This window comes from Rhipicephalus microplus, chromosome 10, assembly GCF_043290135.1.
Source record: "Rhipicephalus microplus isolate Deutch F79 chromosome 10, USDA_Rmic, whole genome shotgun sequence".
NCBI classification, from domain to species: domain Eukaryota; kingdom Metazoa; phylum Arthropoda; class Arachnida; order Ixodida; family Ixodidae; genus Rhipicephalus; species Rhipicephalus microplus.
Window position 1 is genome coordinate 1,505,260 of NC_134709.1, and position 23,835 is coordinate 1,529,094.

General features: G+C 48.1%; 1 protein-coding gene across 3 annotated transcripts in view; it reads right to left on the minus strand.

Annotated features, from left to right (window-relative positions):
* LOC119180620 (chymotrypsinogen A-like) overlaps positions 1-23,835 on the minus strand; it is a 174,184-nt gene that overhangs the window by 87,102 nt on the left and 63,247 nt on the right. For all 3 annotated transcript variants that reach the window (XM_075874857.1, XM_075874856.1, XM_075874855.1), the window contains exon 2: positions 15,156-15,313. In XM_075874857.1, coding sequence (XP_075730972.1) covers positions 15,156-15,275 — 120 coding nt within the window. In that variant the 5' untranslated portion in view covers positions 15,276-15,313. The remainder of the gene's footprint in view (positions 1-15,155; positions 15,314-23,835) is intronic.

The window sequence follows — 23,835 nt, forward strand, 5'->3', positions numbered from 1 at the left end:
CTACTGAATCAAACGCCTTCTCGTAATCTATGAAGGCTATGTATAGTGGTTGGTTATACTCTGAGCATTTCTCTATTACCTGATTGATAGTATGAATGTGGTCAATTGTTGAGTAGCCTGTTCGAAATCCTGCTTGTTCCTTTGGTTGATTGAATTCTAATGTTTTCTTTACTCTGTTAGCAATTACCTTTGTAAATAGCTTGTATACTACAGAGAGCAAGCTGATCGGCCTGTAATTCTTCAAGTCCTTGTCATCTCCTCTCTTATGTATTAAGATGATGTTAGCGTTCTTCCAAGACTCTGGTGCTCTTCCCGCCAGGAGACACCTCGTAAACAGGGTGGCTAGTTTTTCTAACACAATCTGTCCTCCATCTTTCAGCAGATCTGATGTTACCTGATCCTCACCAGCAGCTTTGCCCCTTTGCATGCTCTCCAAAGCTTTTCTGACTTCTTCTATCATTACTGGTGGGGTGTAATCTGGGTTACGGCTAGTTCTTATAGTATTAAGGTCGTGGTTGTCTCGGCTACTGTACAGATCCCTGTAAAACTCCTCCGCTATCTTAACTATCCTATCCATATTGGTAGTTATTTTGCCTTCTTTGTCCCTTAGTGCATACATCCGACTTTTGCCTATCCCAAGTTTCCTCTTCAATGCTTTGACACTTCCTCCGTTTTTCAGAGCGTGTTCAATTCTCTCCATGTTATACCTTCTTACATCGCATACTTTACGTCTATTAATCAACTTCGAAAGCTCTGCCAGTTCTATTTTGTCTGTTGTACTTGACACTTTCATGATTTGATGCTTCTTAATTAGGTTCTTCGTTTCCTGTGAAAGCTTGCCAGTGTCCTGTCTAACTACCCTGCCTCCAACTTCCACTGCACACTCCATAATGATACTCGTCAGATTATCATTCATTGTATCTACGCTAAGGTTGGTTTCCTCACTGAGAGCTGAGTACCTGTTCTGCAGTGACACTCTGAATTCCTGTACTTTCCCTCTCAGTGCTAGCTGATTGATTGGCTTCTTGCGTATCAAGTTCTGTCGTTCCTTCTTCAAGTCTAGGCGAATTCGAGACCGTACCATTCTATGGTCACTGCATCGTACCTTGCCAATCACTTCCACATCCTGCACGATTCCAGGGTGTGCACTCATTATAAAGTCTATTTCGTTCTTATTTTCGCCATTAGGGCTCCTCCATGTCCACTTGCGGTTTTCTCGTTTTCGGTAGAAGGTATTCAAAATCCGTAAATTATTGCGTTCTGCGAATTCTACTAGTAGCTCTCCTCTGGCGTTTCTAGTACCGATGCCATAATCTCCTACTGCCTGGTCTCCAGCCTGCTTCTTCCCTACCTTTGCATTAAAGTCGCCCATCACTATAGTATACTGTGTTTTTACCTTACTCATTGCCGATTCCACGTCTTCATAGAAGCTTTCAACTGAAGCGTCATCATGGCTGGATGTAGGCGCGTAAGCCTGTACTACCTTCATCTTGTATCTTTTATTCAGTTTAATTACGATACCTACCACCCTTTCATTAATGCTATAGTATTCCTCTATGTTGCCAGCTATGTTTCTGTGAATGAGGAACCCCACTCCCAGTTCTCTTCTGTCTGCCAAGCCCCTGTAGCAAAGGACGTGCCCATTCTGTAGCACCGTATAGGCCTCATCTGTCCTCCTAACCTCACTGAGCCCTATTATATCCCATTTAACACCCTCTAGCTCCTCGAATAGTACAGCTAGACTTCCCTCACTAGATAAGGTTCTAGCATATAAAATAGAGGATACAAATTATTAGTTTGAGTTTTTCACGGGGCATTTCACTGATGACACCATTGACTGTAATTTTGAAGGAGCGCTTAATTTAGCAATCACTAAAATGTTTGTCACCAATGAGAGCCGCCGCAGTTAGTCTTCGATCCTTTCGCTTTATGTTTTTATCCTACTTGGCTCAGCGTCATGTGTCTGCAGAGCCACTGAATAATAATATGCCCTCATTATTAAAGCAGTATCCCCTCTCACAGTATGAAAAAAAAACGGGTGCTCTCCTCGCGCCTCTTTTTCAGCGACGACATCCCAGTTTCGTGAAGGGACACAAGCATGAACAACCCGCACAGTAAAGGAGCACGGCAAAGACATGCGCTATGTGCGCAACAGAAGAAATGCCCCTCAACTACACCGCAACCATTTACTAACGCACATGCGAAGTGCTTTCAAAGCACAAGCAACGCGCATGAAATGCGGGCTCTCGGTGCGCCCCGCCACTCAGATAGCATGGTCCCTAAGGGTGTCGCCATCTGGTAGCCTTAGGGGGAAGACATCATCGGCAGTGCCAGTGTCTCCCATTGGAAATGCTCGGCGGTCGGCACACTATAGTAAGTATATTCTAGGCACTATAGCTTTGCCCTGTCTACGCCCCACCAACGATCAACCACGTACAGCTACTATCCAGGAGACAGAGAGGCACTCGTTCACACACTCGCGCAAAGCGCGCGAGCAGCAGCCAATCGAAGAGTAGCAGCACGAAAACGGTCATCCATTTCTTCTGCCTTCTTTCTTATCTCTTCTTCTCTCGGTTACGCGTGACTAGTGACAAGCCTATACAGCGCCTCCTCAAACCCATCTAGCATGCGAGAAGCTCTCTGTTTGCATAGAAGGTATACATGCGGCTGCGGTTTTATCGTTTTTTCGGAGTTTTTACACGGTGAATTTCAACTGAAGTGATGCAGGTTCTTTAGAAAATGAGTCTATGAGACGTTCTGACAAGGTTCAAGTCATTGAGGGCCACTTGTTTAATTATACATTGCCGCGAACGAGTCCGCCTCTGTTGATGCAGTATATTCACAGCACCGACTTTATGCTCGAAGAATGCGCAGTATGTTTAGGTCTTTCTTTTCCACAATGAGCTGCAAAACTTCCAAAAGCACAATGAATATCTTTCTTGAGCTACAGTCGTCCGCTTTCCTAACAAGATTGCTTTACGCCATGCCGTCGCATCAGCTACCACTCTTGCACGACGCCGTGCGTAGGAGTGTACCGATTCGTCTTTATTTTGAGGCACGGATGGTTTTTATTAACCTAAGTTGTTTCTAAACTCTGAAGTAGTGACGATATCTTACTCTCTCACTTGTTTTTACAGGTGTGCACTTGAATTACAGCTTTTACATCAAACGATGCTGACGTGCCTGCAAGTCCCATTTTTATGTTCTTTTATTAATCACGAAATTTGAGTGGCTCTTGGTGGTGCCTCGGTACTTTGACCTGCGATAGAGAGAAATTCTAAGCGGGGCTATTTATCAGGGAAGTACCACCATCGTTGGAATAGCTGTAGGTTGAGTACCTTCTGTTCATAGCCGAGGTTGAGCATCGGTGTCGAAGTCGTTGCGGTTTGTTCACCTGTGAAGTGCTCTGAAAATACCCGAGTACGCGCGGAATGTACACAGTTTTTCCTCTTTCGTTTGCAAGCCACAGAAGCCACTGCTCCTCATCAACAGGAAAATGATGCAACTTGAAAGAGTCCACAGCCACAAAAACTCCGTGTCTGGTGATGCACACGGTATATTTCTTTCAGTGGTCTAGTGACTAAGGTACTCGGCTGCTGACCCACAGGTCGCGGGACCGAATTCCGGCTGCGGCAGCTGCATTTTCGATAGAGACGGAAATGTTGTAGGCTCGTGGGTTCAGATTTGGGTGCACGTTAAAGAACCCCAGGTGGTCGAAATTTCCGGAGCCCTCCACTAATGCGTGTTCAAACTTGGCCTCGAAGAGAGCGAAACTGGCCAAACTCTCCGGAAGTTGGCTTGTTTCGCCGCCCAAGCGGCCGGAAAACCAAACCACGCGGCCGGCGCACAAGAACCGCTTTGTGACCGATTTTCCTGCCACACGAAACCGGATCTGATTTCCGCTTCACAGCCTTGGCTGCACTAGATCAAACCACGTGACCTAACCAGCTGGCCGCAGATTCATCATGGCGGCACAGGCATCAGCAGTGGGTCACATCGGCTCAAATCGCAAAACAGCCATGGAGCATGACGAAGCTTGATGGCCTCAACGAGGACACGTTCATCAAGAGCCTGACTTCAGTTACGATCGCCGATGTGAGGACTCGGCAACGTAGACAAGGCGGCGATAAGGCGAAAACGACTTTAATAAACAGGAGCTACGGCATCAATACAGTCATAAAGTACGTGCGCGTCTGGGAACAGCTCTACGAAACCGCGTCCCAATTAGCTGAACATGAAGCACAGGGCTGCCAGATTACATGAGGTCTCATATCCAACCCCCCCCCCCCCCCCCCGTTTTTAATGGTCCATGGGCTTTTGAGATCACACCTCACCCCGTTTTTTTAATGTCTCATAGTCTAGCAGCAACCAAAACACCAATATCTTCCCAGAATCTTGGAACGATGTGGTCCTCCTTCTTGAAACTCTTCATCTTTGTCTGAGGCTTGGTATTTCTGTGTAACTTAAAGTTCAACTTCGGTGATTTTTCGACCATGTCAAGGTGATGGTGTTTCTATGTCCTTCAGACACTCTTGTCACGAGCCCAATAGCTTAAATGCTCCAGAAATTCGAAAACAATTTTTAACAAGCAAAATAATGCAAAACCTTTTTTGGTGCAAAACATTGATTGATTGCTTGAAACCGAAACTGAAACACGACTGGGCGCCCTGTCTACGTATGACGTACTATTTGGTAAGAACCGGAGGCCGTATACTGGTTCAGCCGGCGCGTAGTACGGAAATTGTTAAAGCCAGACCTGCGAAGCACCAGCTCAACCACAAAGGAAGAAGAAAAGCTTTTCTGTACTATACCCGTGCCAAACACCGCCGCCGTCGCCTTGTGGCCATCACAATAAACGCTGCAGCAGCCAAAGTAGTGATGCCATCGGCTGCGTCACTTCCGTTGACATGCCCAACATGAAGTCACACAGACAGTGTTGTCAATAATTCTGGCAAGCGAGGTGAGCTTTTTTGAGGCAATCTTCAAAATTCATTTGCAAACAATCAGCACTTCTCTCAAACATGTAATTTGGCATAAATGACAGAAATTTGCAAAGGAACGTACCCAGTGAATTTCATCGAGATCCACTGACCTCGAAAAATTGCCGGAGTTCACCTTTAATGTTGACCCGAAGTTTCTGCTGGCGCTCTATCTGACGTTGTTCCACTTGCTTAGTGGACGAATCCCACATTTTGCGCTGGTCTGCTGGCTCTTCTCGCACCATTTCAGCAATGTATTCATAAAAAAATATGGGCACCTCTGACCTTGACCTTTTCTTTCTTCTCCAGAGCCCAGTGACATTTCCGCTTCTTCTGAGCTTCTTCCGCACAGCTGTCACGGTAGAAGGCAGCTGCCTCCTGTGACATCTTTTCCTCTTTCATATAGTGCGCAGCAGCTAGGCCTCCTTGACTTGGCTTGTGTTGCTTATTCTGGGTTGGCTCTGCAGCTGGCTTGGTGGTTTGTTTCTTGGTCTTCCGCTCATCACCTACTAATCCCTTATATCTGAGAGCCTCAATCTTACAGCTGAGATGCCATTGGGGCTCATTCAGAAAACTGACACAATTTAGTACGGCTGAGTGCATGCTTTCATTGGCTTTCTTTGTGTCTCCGTTTTCAATTCATTGGTTTGCAGTGGCTGGCTAGCTGTCTGGTACGGTCCTTGTTCTAGCTGTGCCGTCTTGGTGACCGGGCCTTGAGCATGAAACACTTGACATTGGCGCTCCATGAAATCGTGATTCTTTTTGCCACATCTACATTCTTGACGTGCATATGGCAATGCATCTGGCAAAAGGTCGGTGGAATGCTCAGCCCCTTTGCAGAGCCTTAAATTATCATAATTTGTGGCGAACAGGTCAATAAGCTGATGCGAGGCATCGTTAACTGCAATAACTTTTTGTTGCTGTGGGCCTATTTGAGTACAACGTACACATGGCATGTCCAACATAGCATCCCTCATGCAAAGTGCTGCGTTCTTCGGTTTGTTTGGCTTTTGCTCAGGCGACTCTTCATTCTGGTCGACAGGTAAGCATGAGGTTTGGGTGTTGTCTGGCAACAGCGAAAACGGTGAACAGGCTGTAGAAGACGTTGCTTGTGTAGAGAAAAACGTGGAGCTATTGGACTTGTCCCCAAACTGGTCCTCGAATGCAGCTTTGAAATTCTCCAACGTGCCCAACTGGTTTCCTTCCACGCTTTTCCAATCTGCAGCAGGGCCATGGAGCTTACCAAGTGCTACGGCGAGGAGAGTAGACGGTGTCTATGACGTCAAGCCTAGAGTATGCTCGCGTTCTTCAAGCCACCGGTGAGCCGAGACGCTACTGTTACCATTAAAGGTTGGCAGCAAGGCCGGAAGGTCGCGCAACGTAGTGACTTGAACTGAAAACTTTAGCCATTGTGACAACGTCAAAACCTGCTTTAGTGGGTGACTCAGCACTTTCGTACTTAAAACTGACTGCTCAGCTGTTGAGTCGGGCCCACCAAGTTGACGGTTCGGGGTGATGTCATGAAGCAACGGTTTAATCATGTCTTCCTTCGAGCCAGTCGTCTCCAGGTTACGGCATGAAAGTTCATGGCGTATAAAGCCCTATTAAACATCTCAGCGCAAAAACTTCCGACAACTAACACAAGAGACGAGGATAGTACAAAGTGACAAAAACGCCGACCAAGGTGAAGTACACAAAACTTAAAAAAACGTTTCGGCTCCCCACACGGGAGCCTTGTTCGAGCCGAAACGTTTTTTTAAGTTTTGTGTATTTCACCTTGGTTGGCGTTTTTGTTATTTTGCATGATGTTTGTCCCCGACCAGACGGGATTCTGTCGGACTCTTGACTATATAAGAGACGAGGACGAGCGCGGACTTTCAACTAAATTTATTACTACTACGTTGCACATATACATGTTACAAAAAAGACGATGCGATCACTTGCTTAAGCAGAAACAAAAACGCAAAACCCGAACATCAAAAGAGACTGCGAGAAACCACGTGCTTACCCCGGACGCTCACAAGCCAAATTTGAAAACGAGCACCAGCGAAAACGAGAACCGGCGAAAACACAGCAGCAACTGCGGTAGACGCCGCGGCTTTTGTCTACCAACTGAAACTAAACGCGCGACAACAGCGCCACCTCATTTTTGCGATGCGTTTCCAGTGGAATAATCTAACCACGTACGTCACAGGGATGCTTCCGCATGGCGGTGCCACGATATGTCAGTGGTGTATGCTGTCGGGTTACTTGATGTATAGCTGTGTGAAACATAGTTGGTGCAAACTTGAAGACGAAAGATGACTCACAGAAAAGCACATACTCGCGATTGACTTACGTTAAACCGAGGCTCATCTTCTGGAACCCTCACCCATGCATACAACCACTCAAAAAGCACAAGCAACTATCATTATAACCTATCAGATAAAAAAGCAAATTCATTATCATATATTGACAGGGATAGGACACTGAAGTCCCCTGCGGACTTTATCGCAGCCCCGGAAGCCCCGTGCTTCCGGTAGGTCGCCTGGCCGTAAAAAATTACTGAGCTGCTCGCGGGGCAACCGCTCCCGCATCTGCTAAAAATACCTCTGCTTTTCAATGTACTTATATTAGATTTTGCTACTCGCTATGGCTCTAACCTTAAACATTCTAACCTTTAACGTTCAGGGTTTCAGCAGCCCACAAAAACAGGCTGAAGTATTGCATTTTACGCGTTCAGTGTCATGTGACTTGCTGTTCATGCAAGAAACAATTCTTTTTAAGCTCTCTGATGTGCTCGCTTTCAAACGCGCGTTTGGTGTGGATTTTTCTTTTTCCGTACGCCAGCACGCGTTCAACTGCCTTCAGAGTTATTATATTTACCCAAAGTATTTTGCGTGATCATCATGTTTCTTTCGATGCCTTCGGACACGTGCTGGCGTTCGACTGCACCTTTTTTGCGTTGCGTATAATATTTGTCAGCGTGTACGCCCCAGTGGCGTCTGTGAATTCTAGCACATTTTTTCGCTCTCATTCATTCATGCCTTCCTTTTAAATTCACGACGTATTGTACTCTTAGGAGACTTTAATTGCATCTTAGACTTGCACACAGACGTTCGAGGTGGTCGCGGCCGGCCAAACTAAAACGCCAGAGAACTTGAGCGCTTAGTGCAGCAATTGGCATTGACGGACATACATGAAAGTGTACACGATAGAAATTATGCCTACACTTGGTGGCGAGCAGCGTCGAGCAGCAGAATTTATCACGTATACACATCCCCCGGTCTCACTGCCTACGTTCATGACACCAGGGTAATGTCATTACCACTGACAACAGTGTAAATTAGTGACCACCGCCCAGTTATGCTTTCTCTCCGCCTGCCAGCGTGGACGCCGATGATTCACAGACAGTGGCGTCTTGATTGCCACATCCTTCCAGACTCTCAGTCTACGGAAAAATTGTCCAGAGCGTTATGCACATCCCTCATTGGTGCGGATATAGCTGATTGGGATCGCCTCAAAGAATAGTGGCGTCACCATAGCAGTGCATCGGGCAGGGGACTTCGTGCCCATATGTCCAAAGATGCTTCATTGTTAATCCAAAAAATACACATTGCCCACCGCGATCCCAGCCCTTCATCGGTTATGCGGGCATGCCAAAAGGAGCTCGTTGAACGATACCAACGTACTATGCACGCTTCTTCGCTCTCTGGAGCAGCTTGGCGCTGTAGACGTGTACCGTGTACGCACCCTGAGGTGCTGACGTATGCACGCAGAGCTCTGCTTTGTCCACCAGGCTCGCCTGCCCACTCACTAAACTCTACCACACCAGCTGCTGTCAGTACACGTGACTTTCAGGCATTCACTCAACACTTTCAGACAATGGCTCAGTCTGTTGCTCGTGTCAGTTACGCAGGATCCCTTTCTTTGCATCCCCTGTTGAAAGACTTACCACATGATTTGAATATGTCATACGACGTTCTGCTATCACCATCTGACGACGAAATAAAGGATGCATTGGACGCAATGAAGAAGGGTTCAGCCCCCAGGCCTGACAGACTCCCTGCATAGTTTTATGTACAGTTCTAGCCTATCACTGGTCCATTTATGTCACGGGTAATTCACAAGTGTTTCTGTGATATTATCCTTCCAACCTCTTTCCACAGAGGCCATATAACACTAGTCCCCAAGAAAGACCAAATGCCCATGTGACCAGAAGATTGGCGCCCTATAACCCTGCTTAATGTAGATTACAAGCTTTTGGCCAACATTTTGGTGTGCCGAATCAGATCGTCTGTTGCCACATTAATCGCTCCCCACCAAGTATGTTCCATTCCAGGCCGAGAAATACACACCCATACTTGGTTGACGTCAGACATGATTCAGCACAACACTAGCGAATGTGCACAGGGACTGTTGGTTTCCCTAGATCAGGAGAAGGCTTTTGATTTCTTAGAACATGGCTACTTACTAAATGTTTTACATACATTCGAATTCCTGGATAAGGTCATTGACCTAATTTATGCGATGTACAATATTTCAAAAAGTACCCTTTACATAAATTCCTGTGAGAGTCACCCCTTTCAAGCAATGTGCGGGACTCGTCAAGGGTGTCCCCTCCTCCAGTTCTATTCATCCTAGCATTAAAGCCCTTCTTAAAGCCGTTGAACGTGACCCGCAGATTCGAGACTTGCTCCTACCTGATAACGCTCAAGCAAAGGTTGCTGCATATGCAGATGATATTACTCTATATGCTTGTCACGCGCTAACCCTAAATGGCGCACAACACACCGCTACGTCTTGCCACTCCCCACAACCACGCCGAACTCCCCTTTTCCCCACACACGCAATCCCCACAACTCCCTATCCCAATGATGATGATGGTGCCATCATGAAGTGCCCTCTCTTGGCCAAGTCCCGATGTTGATGATGATGCCGTCACGTAACACCCTCTCTCGGCCACCCTCACAGGTTTCCCCTTTGAAATATGAAGCCACCACTACACATCACCTGCAGCTTCATGGTAAAGTGTCAGCTGATCTGCGTGTCTCACACTATGGTGACGACCCGTTTTGGGGTCCACTAGAACAAAGTCATTCTGTTCTACACGTCTCACTGCCCGAAAGGAACCGGAACACCGGAGTGCAAGCTTCGAGGAGAAGCCCTTGGTGGCATCGCTGAGGGAGTGGCTTTCGAGCAGAAAAAGATCACCCTCCTGCATTGTAGCGAGTCTAGAAAAAGATCACTCTCCAGCTGTGCTAATCGTAGCGAGTCTTTTGGACGCGTCACATGTGGTCCTGGTGTGCCCTGAAGAAGTTAAGCACCTTCTGCAGACACTTGGAGACCTCAGTAGCAAATGCACGGTACGCTGTCGCAGGAGTCTCCGCGTCGTCTTTGGCTTCAGCCTGTGTCAATGGGGTTCTCAGCTCCCGGCCATAACAGAGGAAGGCAGGCGCGTAGCCCGTGACAACACTTTCAGCCATGCGCATGGCCAGGGAAATTTCAGGGATGTGCTGGTCCCAGTCTTTGTGGTTGGGACAATAAGCCCTAAGGCACTGCTTGATAGTGCCATTGTGGCACTGCACCATTTGCCCGGCAAGGCGGTACAGAACAGTGTGTCGGTCTTGTAGTGCTCAAGGAGGCCCAGTGCTCAAGGAGGCCCTTCCACAACCTGCTTACAAAGGGCTTTTTATTATCACTTGAAATGGAGACAGGTGTGCCATGCCTGCAAAAAACCTGGATCATGCAGGCCACCACACTTTTGCAGTTTGCTGCTCGTAATGGGAAAACTTCAATAAACTTGTCAATCACCACGAGAAGGCACTGGTGGCGTTGATGCATCATAGGCAAGGGCTCAATTATGTCCACACTGAGCTGTTCTATGGGGGCAGTGACCCATTGGCTGCTCATCAGCCATTCTGGCGGTGGGCCTTGGTGCGCTGACAAACCTGGCAGCATCGCACATACTTGGATATGACCGCGCGCATACCCAGCCACACGAAATTCTGAGAAATGCGTTTGAGGGTCTTAAAAAAGCCGGAGTGGCCGCTAATTGGGTGGTCATTGGACAGTCGTAGGACCAAGTTGCAGAGATAGTTTGGTAGCCAAGGTACTTCTCTGTTCCTTCGGTGCTGTACAAGCAACCCACTCCTTTCCATCTCGGTCGTCTCCGCCAGGTCTTTAATCAAAGGTTGATCACTGTCAGTGGGCGCAAGCTTCCCTCCTTTCATCACAGCTCGTAGTTTCGACAGTATGAGGTCCTGCTCTTGTTCCTGGGCGAGGAGCCCTGCATCATTCAAGACAGTATGGTCGTCACCTTCAGATGCTACAGCAGCTGCCTCTAAGCCGATTTGTGGGCTGGGCCATGGAACACCAATAGAGAACAGCGTCTCGTGTAGACTCGGGCCTTGAGCTTCCTGGTGCTGAAGGGGAGCTCTGCTCAAGGCGTCAGCTGGCACATTTGCAAGACCCCGCCTATGCTTGATCCTGCAGTTGAAACCTTCCAGCCGCGAAACCTGAAGCTTTACACGTGGTGAGGCCTTGGTCTATGGTGAACATCCAGGACATAGAGGAGTGATCACAGTGTATCTCAAACTCGGTGAACTCAAAGTATGGCCGGCACTTGTCCACTGCCCACACCACAGCCAGACACTCCCATTCTTTCACTGTATAGCGCTGCTTTGCTTCAGTGAGAACCCTTCTAATGAGGCTTATTGGACGCAGTGAAGCATCACTTTCAGCTGCCTACAGAAGCACCGCTGCAATGCCAACTCCACTGGCGTTCGTTTCCATCACGTATGGTCTGTTGAGGTCCGGCAGGTTTACAATGACATCATCGGCCAGGGACTGCTTAAGTGCTCTAAAGGCTTCCTTTTGCTGCAGCTCCCACCGCCAGCGTTGGTTTTTCTTAAGGAGTTCTGTGAGTGGACGCGCAGTGACAGAAAACTCAGGTATGAACCCTCTGTAATAGCCTGCTAGTCCTAGGAAGGCCTGCAGCTGTTGGAGTGTTGTTCGTTGAACATAGTCCAGCACCGCACGCACTTTTTCCTTGTTGGGCTTACACTGCCCGGGCGATATTTCATGACCAAGGAACATCAGGTATTGACAGCACACGTGCACTTTCTCTGGATTAATGGTCAGCTGTGCCGAACTACTTACCCTCTTCAACACCTCCCGAACATGCTCGAGATGATTCTCTAGGGTTTCCGAATACACCAGGACATCATCGAGAAACGCCATGGAAAACTGGTGATTGATTCCTCACAGTAGTCGGTCCATCAGGGTCTGGAACGTGGCAGGACCTCCGGCAACTCCAAAGGGCATTCCCATAAACTTGAAGGTTCCCCGATGGGAAATGAATGCTGTCTTTGGAATGTCCTGCTCTTGAACAGGGCTTTGAAAAAACCTGTTAAAGATCAAAACTTGAGAACCACCTGCCTCGTCCCAGCTGTGCCAGCAACTAATCAGTCCTGAGCATGGGGTAGATTGGCACCTTAGTGCGTGCATTCAGCTGGTGGTAATCCACAGCCATGCGGTAGCCACCAGACTTCTTCTTTACCAGGACTGGAGCACTGGCATGCTGACTTTGGCTAGGGCGGATGAGGTTCTGTGCCAGCAGGTCATGAATGCAGTTGTCCATGATAGCCTGCTTCTTGGCATTCACTAATCGCAGTTTGAATCGAACAGGTGGGTTGTCTCCCGTGTCTATGCGATGCTCTGCCAGGGTTGTGAGCCCGGAGTGGTGGTGAAGATTTTACTAAACTCTTCTAAAACACGTTTCATGCGTGGGTCTAGGTCCAACGAGTGGCCGGGAATGATCACATTGCAGGCTGCAGTCACCTCCCGCACACTGGCACACACATTGGCATTGCCCTCGGTAAAAATGCAGCGCAGACTGTCTCCAAAATCATCCACTGCCTCTGGCTGTTCCTTAACGGCCCTGACAAAGGGCACAATTTTTTGTGGTGCTGTGCCGACAGTCCAGCCACCACGTGACACGTGCAGAGAGATGCCACTCACCGTCAGGAAATCACTACCAAGGACGTCACGGCACAGGTCAGGAACGCACAAAAACTGCTGCCTGCGGCAACCGACAGCCCATTCGATCTGACACGTTAGAGACATGATTGACTGCGGCCAGCCTGATGCCAAACGCAGCATGCGTACATCCGCCTTGGTTTTGCCTCCAGAAGCTTGGTTGCCGCCGCCGCGTGCGGTACGAAGAAGCTTACACTTGAGCCTGTGTCTAGCAGGGCCTTGAACGCCGACGACCCGATACGAACGTCCATAAGGGGCTCTTTGCTACAGGCTGTGGTCGCTAGTTGGTGCACACTGCCGTAGGTGCCCGCCAGGGCAGCAGCTACCGCCACTGGTTTCCCGGGCACTCTGCTTGCAGGTGACCCGACCGCTGGGTGACCCGACCGCCCAGCACCCCCTCACTACATGAGAGCAGCACATGATGGTACCATCATTTAGTGCCCTCTCTCGGCCATGTCCAGATGATGATGATGATGCCGTCATGTAACGCCCTCTCTCGGCCACCCTGACAAGTTCATAATGAACAGTCGCTGCAACATGCTCTTGATACTTTCCATCATGTCGGCATTATCTCCGCTGCAAGGATAAACTTTTCTAAATGCCAGTATTTATTGGCAACCCCAATGGTCGTATCAGCATCAGGTCGCCTTTACAGTGGTATCCTAGCATTACAATACTAGGCGTTACTTTCCCTACATTTGGTGTACAGGACAGCATCTTGTCATTCATCGTACGAACTCTTTATTGTAACGTTAAAGAAGCCAGACACTTCGATTGCCCCCTCCTGGAACACCGATACCTAGCTCAAACGGTTTACCTCGGAAAATTTTGGTATCTTTGCCATTCTGTATGACCACCGTTCCACGTGTCTAAGGAAGGGCAAAGCTGCATCAATTCATTTTTTGGTTTGATGGCACAGAATTGTAATCTCGTCCATAGTTAGCACAATCGCGAGATAAAGGCGGTTTTGCATTCCTCTACGTTTCTGCCACGGCTTCTACCTTGTGCCTCCGCACTTTACTGCAAATACTGAGCAACGATGGTACGCCGGCTCAGACACTGGCTTGCTACCATCTGGGCCCATAACTATGCGTCTTCCTACCGGCTAGCCAAATTAACCAAGGTTCCCAATCAACTGAATTACCATCTTTGTATTGAGCCCTTCTGGCATTTCACCGACGTATGGAAGCTACGTGCCCAGAGATAGAGGTGGCCGATTCTAAAGTGGTGAACACAATGGCCGCCCTTCCACGGCCCTTGGTGCCCCAGCATTGTCAATCTATAATGAACCATGCTTGGAAACCAATAACTGCAGCAGTTTTGCCAGGGCATCTCAGAGACTTTGTCTGGCGTTTGGGCTGGAGTTTGCTCACCACGCGATATCGGTTGCAATGGTGGCAGGTGGTTCGCACCAACGTTTCTTCGCACTTCCACTTGCCCCAACTGCGGCATTGGTCGTGCCCTTTGGTCAAGGTCGAACACGAAAGGATACAACTCATTTTTCGACTGACTTGGTGCTAGGCAGCGCCCGTTGAGTTGTTATACATAATTTCATTTGTTACAAATCGCGTTTCATTGCATCTATCGTATCGTTATACCATTGTATCATGATTTGGCATTGAGTTCTTGTGTACGTGTATGCCAACATTGTCATGTATAATAAAGGTAATGTCTTCACTGCAAAACAGTGATGTTGGTCGTGATACATAGATGTGCCGAAGTGTATGTGCCCTGTTACTGGAATGTTATGAAGCTTTTGTGTTCTGCACATACTGTAAATAATTTTTTTCTACACAGGAAGATTCATCTTTAAAATGAATCGCTGAAACAGGTCTTGAATGAGCTCTGAAAATCCTACCTGTACAATAATAACCAACTATTTCATGTATAATTCAGCAGAAAAACTTGTTATTGAATGATAGGCACAGTGAAAAGCAATCCATGTATAATTCAGCAGAAAAACTTGTTATTGAATGATAGGCACAGTGAAAAGCAATCCATGTATAATTCAGCAGAAAAACTTGCTGTTATTTGATCAGTAGACAGACAGACAGACAGACAGACAGACAGACAGACAGACAGACAGACAGACAGACAGATAGATAATTTTCATCGATAGTTGAGTAAAGAGTAAACCAGAGCAGCAATGAATCTTACACTGCCCCGCGGAGCGAGAATTGTGACGGCGCCTTGGAATCCGTTGGGTGTGCTCTGCCCACGTCGAAAACCGGGCGTCTCCAACACACCACTGGCCAAGCCACGGATCTGCAGGTGCATGCCTTGGCGAAGCGTCGTCGGAACTCTTTGAGCCGCAACTGCAACAACGTTCACGAAGAGCAACAACTTGTAGGTTCGGGCCGGTCAGCTTAACCATGCGAGCAGAAATTTTTAGCTTGTCCACCATGCCTGTAACGCGAAAACGTTGTGCAATAGCGGGTGCCGTCGCTTCCGCCACGTGAAGTGGCGCCGTCTACGGAGGATGAAAGACCACAGACAAGCGCGTAATGTATATTCTTTGGGACCCCAGGAGCGCCAACCGTTAAGCCTACTCAAGTATTTCTCGAAAACGGTGCCAAAACCAAGCGAGTTTAAATAATACCCTTGTCGCACGTGGTAACTTAAGTGCACTTTGAGCGAGTGTACTTACGCGCACGAAGTGTCATTTTGCCGGTTCGCTGCTACACGATAAAGTTAAGTGTGCTTTGGAAATGATGGCAGTGGCGATTGACGAATTTGTAGTACACCGTATGTTTGTTATTTTTGCGCCTGTGTCTCATGTTTGCGACCATGCTGTCTTCGTGAAAGTAGCACATGTGGCACATGCCATCTTAAATGACTAGAGAACAACTCACCTACACATGTGCAAATGTGCCTGGAAGTAAACAACGCGACGGACACAGCCATTGCTGTGCATGTGCTCTCGCATCCGCCTAGCGGACGTGGCCGCAAACAGCCCGAGGGTGAAAGCAGCATGGTTATTGTTGTTTTTATGATTGTTTTATACATAACAATATCCATCATAACAAACAACGGTTTAAATATATTATGAGCACCACTTTAGGAAACAGCGCCTTTCTGTACAAGCCACTGGTAACGAGGCTATACACTTCATCGCAAACGTCGTAGTGAAGTGAGGTTGGGGAACGCACTTGCCAGCAAGTGTACTTTGCAGCGAGTGACACTAAACTTGCTCGTGTGACAGCACGCAAATGACACTCGCGGCTCAGTGCACTTATGTTGCTATGTGCGACAGGGATATAAAACTTGCAGGAGTGGAGGCCGCATATACATACCAATAAAGCGCAGTGAAGCCGCGCCGCATGCGCGGCGACTATCTTGCCATAGCCAAAATACGCGAGCCAAAGCTTGCTCGCCACGTCTCACCACCGTGGTTATTAACTGCTGTGGCGGGAATTCAGAGAAAGTTGTCTAGAATAAGAAGTCAAATGGCAGGCAAGAATACAGTCAACTTTATTAAACGCAAAGCATTTCTTAGCAAACTTCGGCGACATTGAGTGCATACCTATCTGTCTATCTATCTAGCCGCCTACGGCCTTTAGCTCTCCTGGCCGTTTCGATACTGGGATCGATACCAAAATTGGTAAAGCATAGCATGACTGCATCACGAGCATAAGTGAATAGTCATAACATGAAAATCATGACACATATGTCATGAACGTCATTATTTGCGTGTCATGGTCTTGATGCTCTTGCGGTGGTGTCGTTCCCATGACATATGGCAGAACTTGTATGGTATGACATGACTGCATGGCGAACATAAGTGACAGACACTAACGTGGAAATTATGACATGCATGTCATGTAAGTCATGACTACACACCACACTCATGGTACGCTCACGGTTGTTTCGCTAGCTTCATATATACTAAATTTGGTATTACGGGACGTGAAGCGATGAGGACGGTATATGACTGGTGCAAACATGATAATCATGACATGCGTGTAATGTAAGAACACGACGACATGCCACGCTCGTGATGTACTCGCGGTCATTTCGCTAGCTTCACATACACCAAATTTGGTATTACGTGATGCGAATGGACGACGAAGGTAACTGACACGCGCAAACATGATAATCATGATATTTTCACGTGCGTCCCGCGAGAAAGACGAAGACGACAGTGCATACGCGCATGTGGACGCTTTTATGCAGAACGCAACAACTACAACGACGAGGAACTCTCTGGCACGCGGTAAATAAGAAGACCGACCCGCTGCTGCTTTCTCAGCGTCTTTAAATACGACCTCTGTCTTCACGTCGCGACAATATGCGTGTCATGTAAAACATGACTACCTGCTACGCTCATAGCGCGCTCGCGGCCGTTTCGCTAGCTCCACACATATACCAAATTCGGTATCACGTGACGTGAATAGACGAAGGTAAATGACACATCCAAAATTATCATCATGACATAGAAGTCATGTACGGAACAATTTACGCCCACCTCGTAATGTTGTGCTAATTTTATCAACCTTCCTTATTCGTGCTTCACATATCATCGATTCCCCCTGTACGAGAAATCTGCCAATTTTCTCTTTCTTGTTTGCGTTTTGCTTGCAAGCATGCAGACCTGCTAAGGGTGTTGCTGGCTTTCAAAAAATAAGCATACTCGCGAGAGCAGGCCCCACAATCTGTGTGCTCATTTTCCTATTTATTTCGTGCATGTAACAGAATCTTATTCATATGTAGAGTTCGGCCCATTTTTTTGCATTGAATGCGAATGTGGCTGTCCTGAGCATCACATGTAAGGACATGCTCACCAAGAAAGACATGCACATCAAAGCTTTCGCCGAAAGCCATTACTTTTCTCAAGACAAGCTCAATAGCTTTAGAACCAATAATTTTGTTTTGCATAGGTGTGCTTAATTAGGGGATTCATCTAGCTGTCGACACCATTTCAATACCTTCTACCTGCATGACGAGGCACGAACAGCGTGATATTCCACACGGGGACACAGAAGAGGAGACAGGCGCTCTCTGTGTTTTCTCTTTTGTGTGTAGAATATCACGCTGTCCGCACTTCATGCAAAACCAAGTAACCCAAAGGTTCGCTTTATAAAGCTCTATATACAGTTTTCCGATACAATTTCGTTAACTAGGCTTTCTATGCTCCCGCCAATGAATCAATTGAAAAACACACTAGTGACATCCTAAGTCGTCAGTTTAAGTCAACGAGCGTATACACATGCAGACTATCATCCTGCATTCAAGATCCAAAGTTCTCATATCTAACTATTGCAGTCGCCCACAATCTCACATGTTTTCTCATTTGTCATGGACGATCATCGTATAGTATGAGTCTCTGTGCAGCATTGGGCAAGCTTTTTCGACACGATGACTCAGCTGTTGATGGAGTCTTTGACACTTGACACTCTCAGCTGGATTTTGCCGCCAGCGTCAGCATGGGCATCGTTGTCACTCATCGTATATGTATACGTACCTATATATATTAAAATGCAAGAAAAAATCCACAAAAAATACTCCGGCACACAGAATTTTAAACGCAGGTTTTCTGAATCGTGAGTGCGACGCGTTAACCACTGAGCTACCGCGGAGCACATCCTTCAATGCTCAAACGGCAAGCTATCTATATTGCCACTTTCATTTCCTCAAGCTTTGTTATCACCCCGTTACACTACGTTCAGCGCAAACCGCACCTACGACATTCAAGAAACTTCAAGGCTTTAATTGATCGCTTTGTTAAGATTACGTCCACTTCGGGACCTTCAGAGATTATTCGGGAACCTTCGTCGCGGCTAGCAATAACGCTAGAATATTCGATGGCAAGGGTATAAATGCCAATACGCTTCGCCGCTTGTCAGGTGATCGACGGCCGACGTTCTACTCGCAGCTATCAGTGCCAGTGTCTTGCTGTAATGTGATTTTCCCTTTTACGTGCCCACAAGTTCGGCTGAAATAAACAGTTTACTATTCGACTTGCAACTGCTCCCTTCTTCCACGTCGTGACCCCGTGACATATGGTGGAGGTGCTGCTTTTTCAATGCACCGGACGCCCCCCTCGAGTCGTGTACCCAGCCCACGTCGCGAGGAAGATGCCGACGTCAACGCCAAACAGCGAGCAAGCCGCAGGCAGAGGGGACTGCAGCCAGAATACGGGTCTCTACCCGAAAAAAAAAAAAACAGGCAATCCCGGATTGCGACATCGACAGCAGCAACAATGACCGCCCCCATGCGGTTTGCCCCAGTAGTTCTCCGGCAACCCAAAGAGCCGCCAACTTTCTGTGGTTCGCTACTGGAAGACCCGGAAAGCCGGATTTAAAGGTTCGACCACATCGCCATCTTCAATGAATGGTATAACTGTCGACGATGACAAGCTCCGGCATGTGTATTTCGCTTTACAAGATGCTGCTCGGGCCTGCTTCGAGAATCAAGAGCAGAGCCTCACCCACTTTCGCAAGTGTGGTTCGCAAGAAGAAGGCTGCAGCTTTCCTCGAAACCCGTATGCAGATGCCAAATGAAAACGTGGCGATATTCACGGAAGATATCATTAAACTCTTCCACCACGCTGACAACGACATGTCCGAGGAGAAGAAGGTCCGTCTGCTCATGCGAGCTTTCAAGCAAGAACCCTTCGCCGGGCTGATAAGAAACCCGCCAAAGACGGTCGCCGAATTCATTTCAGAAGCATGTACGATAGAGAAGACGCTCGAGATGCGCACGTGGCAATATAACTGTAACTCCTCGTCTACAAGTTACGTCGACATGCAAGCGCTATAAACCACCAACTTGCGTGAGACGATTCGAGCGATCGTGCAATTAGAGCTGCGGAAATTGCTTCCTTCAGCGAAGACGCAAGTAGACTCCATCACGGACGTCATACACTAGGAGATCCAGCAAACGCAGGGCGTTCCTCGGCCTCCACAGCCGCAGCTGCAAGTCATGAGCTATGCTGCTGCGGCCCGCCGTCACGCCCCTCCCCACGCCCACGCCAAAACGCCGCCCCATCACACTTCTGTCGCTTAACGCCACCGCTGCCACCACTGAGGTCCTCCCGTTCGCTAGCGGGCCAGCGCAGGGCACCGAGGAAAACCAACGTTTGGCGTTGTTACGAAGGCGCGACGCCAACACGGTCCTGAAGGCGCCACAGCTCCGAAACTCACCGCCGAGGTCACCAGCCGTTTGGTAGCGTGTGTTTCTCAGCTCGCGACTGCTTCTGCGCAGAGCCGATAGACGAGCGGACAAGATGACGGTGAGTTAAGGTGATGTTTATGTACAGCATAGAAATAGAGGCGTTTCAAATTTGGCACTGGTGCTGACAGCTTAGGGACTCAAAGAGCCGAGATGTCTTTTCTCTGACACATACGCTGGCTGCTCTTTGACACTTAGGTCAGCTGATGGCGACGCGCCGCTTGGCTTTTTTTTACAGGCACCGGGTGGACCTTTGCGTCACCAACGTCCAACCAGAAGCGCTGCTCGCCGTGATGTCAGAATCCTTCGATGGGGATCCGCCGTGGGCTGCGTCATGATCATCAAATCAGGAGCCACTGCGCTGGGTTGCACCCAAGGACGAGTGATGTTGCCACGCATTGCGTAAGACTCGCCAGACTGGAAGGTGCCGACTGCTTCATCGGGCTCGTGGGTTGAGGGAGTTCGCTGTGCGTTGTGTAAGACAAAGCGGCGCCGCCGCTTGATGACGTCGTTGAGTTGATCGCGTCAGGCTAGCTCGATCGCTGGCCTTGACACAGATTGCCTTTGCAGAGGCATTGAAGTTCGGTGTGGACTCCTAGGCGTAACAGCACTCCCGCCGCCAGACAATGTGCCGGAAAGACGAGTTGCTTCCACGTGGCTCGGATGTCGAGCACGCTTGTTCGCCAGGTCTATCCAGGTTTGCCTCCAGGGCCACGGGGAGAATGTAGCTCCAGGCTCAGTTCAGTGAACACATCCCATTCTTGAGGACGGATCCCAGCTCCACTGGCTTGTTGCCACAACATGTCGACCAGCTTCGCTCGTCTCTTCTGATGATTTTTTTCAGCACTTGTCGATTGGTTCTGCAACTTGTCAAGAACGGTTCAACAACAGACAACGCACGACACAAACAAGTGCCCTCGGTTACCTGAAAAAACACCAGACAACGTATAGTACAACATATACCTTGCTACGTGTCTATCGGAATTTCTTTCCCAAGAGGCACATGTGGCACATCAAGAGGCACATGTGGGACACAAAACTCTTAAACTGAGAACTCAAATTTTTACGCGTACAACAACGTAATGAAATAGAATACAACATAAAGTTGGCCCCTTTTGATTACATCTCTAGAAGTCAAAATTTCTGCTCCTTCTTCCTCTGAAGCATTTGAAAGCAGATTTACGACCACTTGACGTTGAACGTAGGGTTTCATCGAGTTACTGTGGTGAATTTTGTTCAACCGCCTTCCTAATTTCACTTCATAATTGGTATCGGAAAGCTTCTATATTATTTTGGCAGGCCCTTCCCGATAAACCTCAAGCTTGTTCCTTTTGCACGGCCACAGCAGCATTACCTGATTACTCCCTTCAAAGGTGCGTTTCTTCGCCGATTTATCGTAGTACTCCTTCGACAACACTTGTGCAGCCTTCATGTGGCTTTCCACAATATCATTCATTTTTCCAAGCTTCTGAAGGAGGTCTAGAACATACGCAACTACATTAGGGTCCTCATCTAATCCCTCCTAGTGCTCGCGTTGAATTTGCAATGGTGTTCTCAAAATCCTGCCATACACAAGCTCTGCAGGGCTAAAACCAGTGCTCTCATTAGGAGCTGATCTCAAAGCGAACACAGCGGGAGAAATACAAGCTTCTCAGTAGCTTTTGTGCTCGTACAAAGAGCTCTCAGTATCCGTTTCAGAACAGGATGCATACGCTGTACCAGATTAGATTGCGGGTGATGGATCGCGCTGTGCACTACTTTTATTCCGCATTTATCCAAAAAGGTAAAGTTAAGGTAGCTGGTGAAGACACTACCATTGTCGCATTGGAATTCAGAAGGAAATCCGACGCGTGCCAATACAGATAGCAGTGCATCCACGACATGAGGGAAACTGAGCTCCTTAAGTGGTATCGCTTTCGGAAATTTTGTGGCTACACAGAGGGCCGTCAGGATGTACCGACAACCTTGCCTTGACTCTGGCAATGGCCCGACGACGATATCACTTACTAGGTGCCGAAAAGGTTCTGTGATAATTGGCACAAGCTTCATGGGTGCCTTCTAGTTGTCCATGGATTTCCCCGCTCTCTGACAAGTGTCGCATGAGCGTACAAAGTCTTCGATATCCTTCCAGCATTTCGGCCAATGAAATTCAAGGAAAACTCTAGTCTTGGTCTTTTTTATGCCCAGATGCCCTGCCCACGCGTTTTCATGCGCCAAATCTAATAGTTAGCGACGATACTTTTGTGGCACCAAGAGCTGTTCATACTTGCGACATTGGGCATTTGTGTAGCTCCGATACAAAAGCCCTGCCTTCTAAAAAAAGAAACATTCTTTTTCTTTTCTCCCAAGTATACGCTCTCCACTCGCGCTTTATTCGAGAGGTGCTCCCGCTGCTCTCGAATGAGAGTTTCACGATCAACCCTCGACAGCTTACTCCAACTTTCCGCTACAGGCGAGAGCATTGCCCCTCTCTCGCTCTGACTCAATGGCGCCATGTCATCTCCTCCACCGACAGAGACCGCGCCAGTCACTTCGGCGACGGGCCGCTCAAGTGACTGCTCAAATGACTCACACAGAGAATTTCCTGTCTGAGGTTCCATCGACTTGCCGCGAAGGTCACACAGATCAGCAGCTTTTGCAGGTGGTGTTTCAGCACATTGAACAAGATCAAGTTCTTGCGAAATCTTCTGCGCTTGCGATCGCGTGAGGGCCATGAATGCTAAGTTGGAGAAGAACAATTTACCCTGCTCTTTGAGGAGCTGCTCAGAGTTATTGAAAAAAAGATAAAGAAAACGATCGGGAAGCGCGGCAGACACAGCCGCTTCGGTGCGAAGCTTACCGAATGGGCCTTCAACGACAACCGTAGCGATTGGTAAGCAAGCACTCTGCTTCTCGACGACTTGCCTGATCCACGCGCATTCTCCTGTAAAGTCATCCGGAGACACAAACGAAGAATGGACAACGTTCATGGTTGCCGCTGAGTCTCGAAGTGCTCAACACGTTTTCCCATTCACACTGATTTCTTGGAGATACGAATCTAACAACCGCATGTTCTTTTCCGATTCTCGGATTGTTGCGAAAGCAAACTTTTGCTTACAGTTTATCGCGACGTGCCCTTCCTTTATGCAGTTGTAGCAGATTAGCGGCATCCATGATTCAAACGCCCGTGTGGTATCAGTGTGTTGTTTAGGAACCTCACTCGATTTCTCCGCTTCCGTTTGCCCTTCCCTTACAGTGTCCTTCGTAAGAGACGGGTCCTTCTTGAAATTACGGTGCGGAGCGGGTTTCCGTTGATCAGGTTTCTTTTAAAAGCCCTCTTTCCTTTCATCCTTTTCAACGCGCACTGCCCTGCTATGCAACTTTCGGCGAGTATAATACTCCTCAGCTAACTCTGCTGCCCTGTTTAGCTGTACTTCACCAAGTTTGTCCTGCAGCCAAAGCTTGACATCCTCCTCGATACAGCGGTAGAATTGCTCCAATGCAATGCATTCTACCACTTTATCGCGGTCGTCATAAACACCTTCGCCCTTGAGCCATTCAATTAAATCGGCTTTAAGACGAAACGCAAAGTCAACGTGTGACTCATTCCCCTTTTCAGAATACCGGAACATTTGCCGGAAAGCCTCGGGTGACAGCTTATAGCGTCTCAAAAAGATAACTCTCAAAG